At 37.4% G+C, this 8,905-nt stretch overlaps 2 protein-coding genes across 4 annotated transcripts in view; one reads left to right on the top strand and one right to left on the bottom strand.

The window, feature by feature from the left end:
- Positions 1–3,157, bottom strand: part of LOC116698787 (sodium- and chloride-dependent GABA transporter 3) — a 14,654-nt gene extending 11,497 nt beyond the window's left edge. Inside the window, exons 1-5 of the mRNA XM_032530956.1 lie at positions 2,948–3,157; positions 1,726–1,860; positions 1,465–1,602; positions 1,137–1,224; positions 356–488 (exon numbers count right to left, since the gene is read on the bottom strand). Coding sequence (XP_032386847.1) covers positions 356–488; positions 1,137–1,224; positions 1,465–1,602; positions 1,726–1,860; positions 2,948–3,107 — 654 coding nt within the window. The 5' untranslated portion in view covers positions 3,108–3,157. The remainder of the gene's footprint in view (positions 1–355; positions 489–1,136; positions 1,225–1,464; positions 1,603–1,725; positions 1,861–2,947) is intronic.
- Positions 3,158–6,920: 3,763 nt separating this feature from the next.
- Positions 6,921–8,905, top strand: part of LOC116698788 (sodium- and chloride-dependent GABA transporter 3) — a 20,394-nt gene continuing 18,409 nt past the window's right edge. For 2 of the 3 annotated variants that reach the window (XM_032530958.1, XM_032530957.1), the window contains exons 1-3: positions 6,921–7,161; positions 7,608–7,742; positions 8,283–8,420. In XM_032530958.1, coding sequence (XP_032386849.1) covers positions 6,984–7,161; positions 7,608–7,742; positions 8,283–8,420 — 451 coding nt within the window. In that variant the 5' untranslated portion in view covers positions 6,921–6,983. Of the gene's footprint in view, positions 7,162–7,245; positions 7,380–7,607; positions 7,743–8,282; positions 8,421–8,905 lie in introns of those variants that run through there. The other variant, XM_032530959.1, reaches the window with a different exon arrangement.

Below are 8,905 nucleotides of genomic sequence, written 5' to 3'. Positions count from 1 at the left end.
CTAAATGCTTGCTCTTGGGGGAATTACTGGAATGGTTGGGTCTTTGTAAATTAAAGAGTGTGGTCTAGACCTACTGTACCTATCTGTAAAGTGTATTGAGATAACTCGTTATGATTTGACACTATAAATAAAATTGAATTGAATAGTACCCCACACAAAGCTATAATTTTCTTTACATAAAGACATTTGCACTATAACTTGATGCAGAAAACAAACAAATTGATAACAAAAGGTTCCCCAGAATGCAGGAAATTAAGTGCTTGATATGTTCAAAAAGTTCAAACTATTGATGGAGACTGTCTATAGGGCATTCTTCATGTGAAACAAAGGCAAATAAAATATTATTTCCACCTACCTTTCCAGACGATCTGACACCTTTCCAGATGCTGAAGTAGCAGATCACCCAGCAGGCCAGAAGACACAAAGCTAGCTCCCATCTCACACTGCCCAGCTCCTCAATGCCCCCCGACATACCCAGCACACGCCGCCTGAGGAGAGGGGGAATATGGCAAATGGTAACAATAAATTCCAGAATAATTCCATATTTTACTCTGGAGTCCTTTAGATCTGTCAAAAAGAGAAAACCAGATTTTTCTAAATCTATTTCAATGATTTTTTTTTGTAGTTTTGGGCATCCAATCCTATGCAAGAACTTTTTCTTTGTTTCCTGTGTGATCCTATACTTTCCAATAAAGGGGAAAATGTCAAAATAAAAGCTTAAAGGACACAAAGGAGCGCAAAGACTTGATGGCCAGCTAAAAATAACAGACATGTACTGTGAGTTCTGTGCCCGCAGTAGATTAGAAAGTGTTGAGCAGTCTGTAATTCCACTTTAAATACATACATATTTTATAATGACCTAGGAAAAGCTGAAACAAACTATTTCTAACCTAGCATTGCAGACTTGCATTGCATTGCAAAATGCTAGTTTGCACTGGGAACAGTGAGAGTGCAGAATCTGTACACACCATTAAATAAAATGACACTGAACAATGGTGTCAAGGGCACATTTATGATGATAAAATTTTCATCTAGCAGGAATTATTTTACATCGTTTTTACTGGCGCAACACAGGATATTGCACATTAGTGACACAGTAATTAAGTTTTATGGGTCATTAGAAGAAAAAGACTCACTCCCAGAACTCAGTTGCAGCAGAGGTGGTGTTGGTCTGATTTGCAGTCACATTAGAGGAATTTAAAGTCTCAAACCCAAGGCAGTTAGCTGGGTTTGGATACAAACACAGATTTCAGGGATGACAGCCATACAATATTTTCCAACAATGTATCTCCAATACCTGGTGATCTATTTCACCGGGACACGTTTATCCTGTAAGTGAGCTCATTTTCCATTAGGTAGGTATCAACCATATGAAAACGAATTAACATGCAGTTATATTTACAACTGAAACCAGTCTGATACAGATACAAAATTAATTTTGAATGTAATCTTGTCTAATCTTACCCGTGTTCCAGGTGTTGTTACAGCTGGCCCAAGGCAGCTGGGATCTAAATGAGAACACCAGGTAGAAGAGAGCCCAGACTTGGACTAAAATGTAGATGAAGTCGTAAAGTTTCATAATGAAATATCCATAGCCAATTCCTAAAACAATAAGCAAGGTCTAATATGTTTAAACCTGTGGTGGTAATTCAAATGTAGCTTGTCCGAAGGAACAAGAATAACATTACATTACCCTCCCCCACCCCACATTTTACTTCAACTCACCCTGTGCCAGTGGACACAACTTCCTCCAAGAAGTGATGAATCCTTCCTGGGTGAACTGACCAACTGAAGTCTCCAACAGGAACAGAGGTATCCCACAAACCACAGCAAACAGACAATATGGCACCAGAAAGGCCCCTATGGTAAATAGAGACTTTTTTTCTTTTTATTGGCAAATGCAGTGTACAAAGTATCAGGTAAACAGTAATAGCACATATACAGTACATCAAGTGTAAACACATTCATAGAAGCCTCTGACCATACATCCTATCTGGAAGTTATTTACTGTGCAGCCTAAAAACTGTGGATATGGTATCCAGGCTTTATCAGTTCTTGGTGATATCAGGCCGCTCTGCCCTTCCTATTGAGAGGATGTCGATCAGTCTCAGTGTCAATCTCACCTTCCATGATGTATGGTCTAACATTCCAGAAGTATCATCAATGTCTTGATTCTGAATGACCTGTCAGCCTTATAGCTCTCTGGGACTCAGAAACGTGCTGTATTTGCTGGACTTACAGCTGTCTATCTGGGCATGGCCCCTTGCCTTCTTGGATGGGGTGGATATGGAGCTCCCTACGGCGCGCGTTCATGGAGCGCCATGAAGGACTCTCGACACTTGGCTGAGCATTGGTGAATTGTTGAGGACAGCCTTTGATTTAACTTGAGCAGGTGTTTGGTCCCTTGTCTCATGTCTGTCTGTGTATGTGTCTGTTTCTGCTTGAGTTGTTTTGTCTCCCTCGCAATATATTGTTTTGGCCCTGGGACAATCACAAAAAAAGTGTAAACACATTCATTACATAAAGAAATAACAAGAGGTACATTTAAACATGAATTCATATTTAGTCATAAGTTTAGGGGGGAAAAGCTATTCAGTTTAACTTTAATACGTTTTTTTGGTTTTTCAGCAGTCTAAGGGACTTGAGTCTGCTTATGAATATAAAATGTTTCATATTGAATGATGAAATTAATTAAATATTCAAGTGCACCATTACCTGAATTATCATAGGAACTGATCATATCTTTAAGGTTAAATTTGTAGACAAAGTTGGTGGGTTCAGAATAAGAAAGACTCCAAATCTGTGCAAAATCTTTTTGTCATTTCACAATAAAAAAAAGAGATAAATACCGAGAAACGCACGCTCATGGAAATGACACCTTACATCATCAGCTTTACTCATCTCCCATTGACAAAGAGAGACTTGAGTTGTGGTTTGTTTGGCTCACCTCCACCGTTCTTGTAGCAAAGGTAAGGAAATCTCCACACGTTGCCCAGGCCGACCACATTTCCCGCAACAACCAGAATATATTCAGTTTTGCTGGCCCACTGTCCTCTGTCTGCAGCACTTGTCTGATTTTCTCTTCTTCTTCTTCTTTGTCCATCCATCCTGACATCCAAGGACTTAATCCGTTGTGTAGTCAGTATTCAGAATACTGCAACTTATTGTGTATCTTTCTCAACTGCTGTTTGCAAGAGCCAGAGGGAGCTATTTAAAGTCATTCATCATAACTTTGTTTAAATGTATTTAAATGCAACTGATCTCTTCTGCTTTTAGTATGTGTCTTTGCTTAATGTGTCCACATCCGGCTCTGAAGCCAGCAATAATTAAATGTAATCATAAAACCAGTCATTCTAGTGTGTAAGTCTAATGTTGATTAGAGTAGAGTAGTACAGTAGAAGAGTCATTTTGTACCTGTCTGCATTGGAAGTGCCAGAGGAGCTCTTAAGTGAAATGTCACTATGTTTTTCAGTCATAACTCATCAGTCATTTCTCAACATGTTCAAATAATTCCATAAAAGGACATCCAAACAACTAGTGTCACAAAAGGGTATTCAGAATTCAGACATTCTAGTCTTGGGTTGGGGATAAGATTAGAGGCATTCAAATGTTATCTTATATTTCCAAGTTTGTTTGACTATGTTATGTAACTGTGCCTGAGATGTTCTTTCAGTGGTTTTTCAAGAAGCTGCATTTTTTGACTCCAATGTTCTTTACAGTGGTCTAAATGCACAATGCATTAGACACTGATATCTGTCCAAACGACTACTTTTGCAGTATTGGCATGGGATACTTTCCATAAAATCATCTCTCAATGCAAATCAAACCGGCTATTAGTCTAACTGAAATAAATCCATGCCAATTACTAGGTATGGTGAAGGGTATGTGATGATGTGGGGGGGGGGGTATTTTAATTCCAAAGGCCAAGGGAACGTTATCAGGATACATAGTATCCTGGATCCATGAAATAACTGGCCTTGCATAATAAAAATGTGCCTGCCTCTATGGGAATTTAACATTGGGGGTGTATATTTAAGCCTCCTGTATTTTAACATAGGGGTGTGTATACTTATGCCCCCTGTATTTTAAAGAAGAAGATTTATTTATTTACAATACATCATTCATTCACAAAGAAAATTGGTGTCCTTAAAGGTTGGATTTTACCTCATTTTTTAATTAAGGCATTAAGATAAATTTCCAAAACAAGCTTTTTTTATTCCTCTTTTTAGTCAACTTAAGCATGGGCATGTAAATTTATGAGCACAACTGTATGTGAATGGCTGCTAATCCCTTTTTGTATTAATCTCTTAGCTAACATTTCATTTACAAAGCATGTTAATGAACATCAGTATGGAAATACAAGATAGAAACATGCCAGTAGATAGGCAAAAATGCCTATTAACGTATTAGTCCCTAGGCAGATTACAAAAACTAAATATTACAAGTAACAATATATATCAATATATATCTGTTTATTTACAGTACCAATTGTTTACATATACATATGCTATACCGTACTTTAACTGTAATATGCAATTACTTTCCACTGCACTTTAATTTGGATAGCTTCTGCCCAAACTTTATTTGTACTACCTTAAAATCTATTGTTATACTGCTCATTTTAGCCTAACTTATTACATATATCTATCTGTAAAAATTCTGTTTATAATAATAGCCATCTGTATATATATCCATAGTACATAGTCACCTGTAAACTCTGTTATAGTAACAACCATCTGTATATTATGTTCATTGTGCATATCTGTAAAAATTCTAATTGTAGTAATATCCACCTGTATATTATCTTCAGTACATATCTGCAAATCTTGTTCACAATACTAGTTATCTTTATATTATATTCATAGGACAAATCTATCTGTAAAATTCAGTTTATAATAGTATTCATTTCTATATTTAGTCAGTACATATCCATGTCCTGCACTTATGGAACCAGTGTATATCCTGCACTTACTGCTATTGCACTGCTGGTTAGACCTAAACTGCATTTCGTTGCCTTGTACCTGTACATGTGTAATGACAACAAAGTTGAATCTAATCTAATCTAATCTAACAATATATAGATACAAATACGCAATATACAAATAAAACTGACATTACTGACAGCCCAGTTTGTCCTAATATGTGTAAACAGTTAACTTCAGAAAGCAACAAAAAAAAGAATAAGAAAAGTCAGTAAAAATGAAATTAAGAGAAAAACAACACCCCCTATTATTTTGTATTTTCATTTATTTCCACTCGCTTCATCCCTTATGTAAATACAATATATTGCATATTAAGTCACTACACTAGTAGTTCCCATTCAGGTCTAGAATAGTTTTGCTGACAAGTACAAAGGAAGAATAAATCCTTCTTCCGTGTAGTTAACACCAGCTCAACGTGTCTCCTCTATTCTTTGACAGCACATTTAGTATTCCTTATAACAGCACAGGCAGGATTGTCAACTTGCTGTCCCCCTGAGCACCAGGTTAGGGAGGCAACCATTTTTAGATTATGACACCGTCAGTTAGGGAGTACACAGAGAGGAAAAACCATTTAGGACAGCAGAATGGGACAGACAGAATGCTGTTCAGATGCAGTAAACAGTCAACTCATATCCTGAAGAAATAGCGTATAGCGCAGGTTAGCATGGTGGGAAAGTCTTGGATGGAACAAGCCTTGGCAAACACCAACGTGTAAGGGGCGACTTCTAAGATCCGAGCTTCAGGGGTGCCCTGGAGGTGATGGATGATGGGAACATAGAGAAGACGTGTGAAAATCCCCATGGGGGGGGAGTCAAACAGAAAGATTCGCACATGACACTCTAGGGCAATCATCATAACGGCAGTGGAGTGTCAAACAAACCCTGGCAGTGCCTTAAAGCTTTGTCCCCTTCCCCTACCCCATCCAGTCTCAGCCATACTGCTGCATTTGCTCCACCTGTACACAAACAGATGTAACCTAATGGGACCATTCTGGTCTACTATTTGTCCAATAAAAAAGGATTTTGTTTGCTTCTGACAGGCTCAGATTGTTAATAAAAGTGTCTGACAACATTATCCATCTCAGGACTTGGCTTTTTGTACAAAGACAATGGTGTGGAGAGTGGGACGCTACTCGAAAAAGTAGGCTACAGAAATCTATTATTTCAACAATTTTCAATGTAATGGCTCAATATTTAAATGATTTCGACACTGTGGGTGTTTTAATTTAAGAGCGCCTCTGGCAGTTACAAAATACACACTGGAGCTGGTTTGGTGTTTAGTAAGAGTTTTGAGTAAAGATTAGAATATAGTTAAATTAGGAATATGAAAATCACATTTAATTCAAGAGCTCCTCTGGCACTTTCAAAGCAGATAGGTACAAAATGGCTCTTCCTGGTCTACTTAAAGTTAGACCTACAAACTAGAATGACTGGTTTTTATGTTTCTATTTAATTATTGCTAGCTTCAGAGCAGGATGTAGACCAGAGGTGCCCAAATTCATATTCATAATTATCCATTGTATCCGGATGGAAGGCCACGGGCCAAAATTAAATGTTTATGTAAAAGATTACAGTCATTTTTTCCATTCTCAATAGACAAAACATATGTCTGTAATTTCAATGGGAAGTTTACCAGCACTGTGCTGTTAAACTCTGATTACTTTTTAACTGCAAAAAATCTACGTTTTGTAATCATTACTTTTAAAATGAGAGGAGGGTGGGCCAAACTTGGCCCACGGGCCCCAAATTACCCAATTTGCCCGTGGGCCCAGCTTTAAGGTAGACAAATTATGAAAAGACACACATACACATGACAGCAGCAAAGATCAGTTTGCATATGCATATATTTAAACAAAGTGTCTTTAAATAGATATATTTGAACAAACACCTTTTTCAATAGCTCCCTCTGGCTCTGGCAAACAGCAGTTAATAATCAAATAAGGAAAAGATACATGATATAAGAAAAAACGTTGCGGTATTCTGAATACTCACTACACAACGGATGAAGTCCTTGGATGTCAGGATGGACGGACAAAGGAGAAAAAGAGAAAATCAGACAAGTGCTATAGAAAGAGGACAGTGGGCCAGCAAAACTGAATATATTCTGGTTGTTGCGGGAAATGTGGTCGGCCTGGGCAACGTGTGGAGATTTCCTTACCTTTGCTACAAGAACGGTGGAGGTGAGCCAAACAAACCACAACTCAAGTCTCTCTTTGTCAATGGGAGATGAGTAAAGCGGATGATGTAAGGTGTCATTTCCATGAGCTATTTTTGTCTTTTTTATTGTGAAATACCAAAAAGATTTTGGACAGATTTGGAGTCTTACTTTTTTTGGAAACCACCCACTTCGTGTACTCCTTTAACCTTAAAGATATGATCTGTTCCTATGATAATTCAGGTAATGGTGCACTTTAGTATTTAATTAATTTCATCAATCAATATGCCATATTTTATATTCATAAGCAGACATAAATCTTTACTCAAGTCCCTTAGACTGCTGAATAACAAAAAAAGGTATTAAGCTTAAACAGAATAGCCTTTTTCCCCTGAACCTCTGACTACATATTCATGTTTAAATGTACCTCTTGTTATTTCTTTAAGTTTTCTTTATATTTAATGCGCATAGGGGCTTTTCTGGTGCCATACTGTCTGTTAGCTGTGGTGTGTGGGATACCTCTGTTCCTGTTGGAGACTTCATTTGGTCAGTTCAGCCAGGAAGGATTCATCACTTCTTGGAGGAAATTGTGTCCACTGGCTCAAGGTGAGTTAAAGTAAATTGGGCAGAAAGGGGAGAAAAAGCCCATATCACTGTATACCACATTATAACACCATTATCATTACATAACATTATCTTACATAAAATTATCTTACATAACTTGCACCATTATGCCACGTGCATACTTAGGTCAAACAGAACTACCTCAGCCATTTATTGGCCTGACTTTTAGATTATATTGACTGTCTACTGTATGCACAATTGCACATTCTCAACTCAAATTTTGCTGCTCTTATTTTTCTTCATTGTGTGTGCCTTCTTTTTTTTATTTTTATTTTTACTTTTTATATTGTTTACTTGAATGTTATGTTTGTCTGTGGACCTTATTGGTAAAATATGTCTTGTCTACACCGTGGGATGGAGAGAAACGTAATTTCGATCTCTTTGAATGTCCTGACATGTGAAGAAATTGACAATAAAGCAGACTTTGACTTTGACTTTGATCATACCAATACATATTAATTCATTTCTAATGTTTCATGCCTCAACACGTGTTCAAAACTGTGGTTTGTATTTCTACTGTAGGAATCGGATTTGGACAACTGACGATAACGCTCTGTGGCTTCATCTACATTTTAATTGAAGCTTGGGCTCTTTTCTACCTGGTATTCTCATTCAGATCCAAGCTGCCCTGGGTCAGCTGTGACAACACCTGGAACACGGGTCAGACTTATACAATTTCACGTTAAAGCTACATTGTGTATTTCTCCCATCTAGTGGTGAAACTGTATATGACAACCAACTCAATATTACTTTGTAGGCCCCTCCATTCCGAGGGCATTTAGATTAGCGTCCGTGAGAGTTCCTTCCAGTGTAATAATAGTTAAATGTTATTTTGGTACCATTTCATTGCTAACATCAGCTATACAGACATATGCAAGCTAATGTTAGTAAAGTATCAGTGCTATCGTTATTCTGTACATTGTCTGTACAAGTCTAAAGGTGTGAGGCAATGTTTACAGCGTACCAGAGAAGCAATAGAGGTCTGTGTTCTTAATATAAAGCAATATAGTACACGTATATATAATATGAGCAGTATGAATGTCAATCAAACCAATATTAGCTCATGGTATCTCCATGGCTGTTCTAGCTGCAGCTGGTATGATAGATAGATAGATAGATAGATAGATAGATAGATAGATAGATAG

The sequence above is a fragment of the Etheostoma spectabile genome, chromosome 12 (genome assembly GCF_008692095.1).
Source record: "Etheostoma spectabile isolate EspeVRDwgs_2016 chromosome 12, UIUC_Espe_1.0, whole genome shotgun sequence".
Taxonomy (NCBI): domain Eukaryota; kingdom Metazoa; phylum Chordata; class Actinopteri; order Perciformes; family Percidae; genus Etheostoma; species Etheostoma spectabile.
This window is presented reverse-complemented; position numbering and strand designations above follow the sequence as displayed.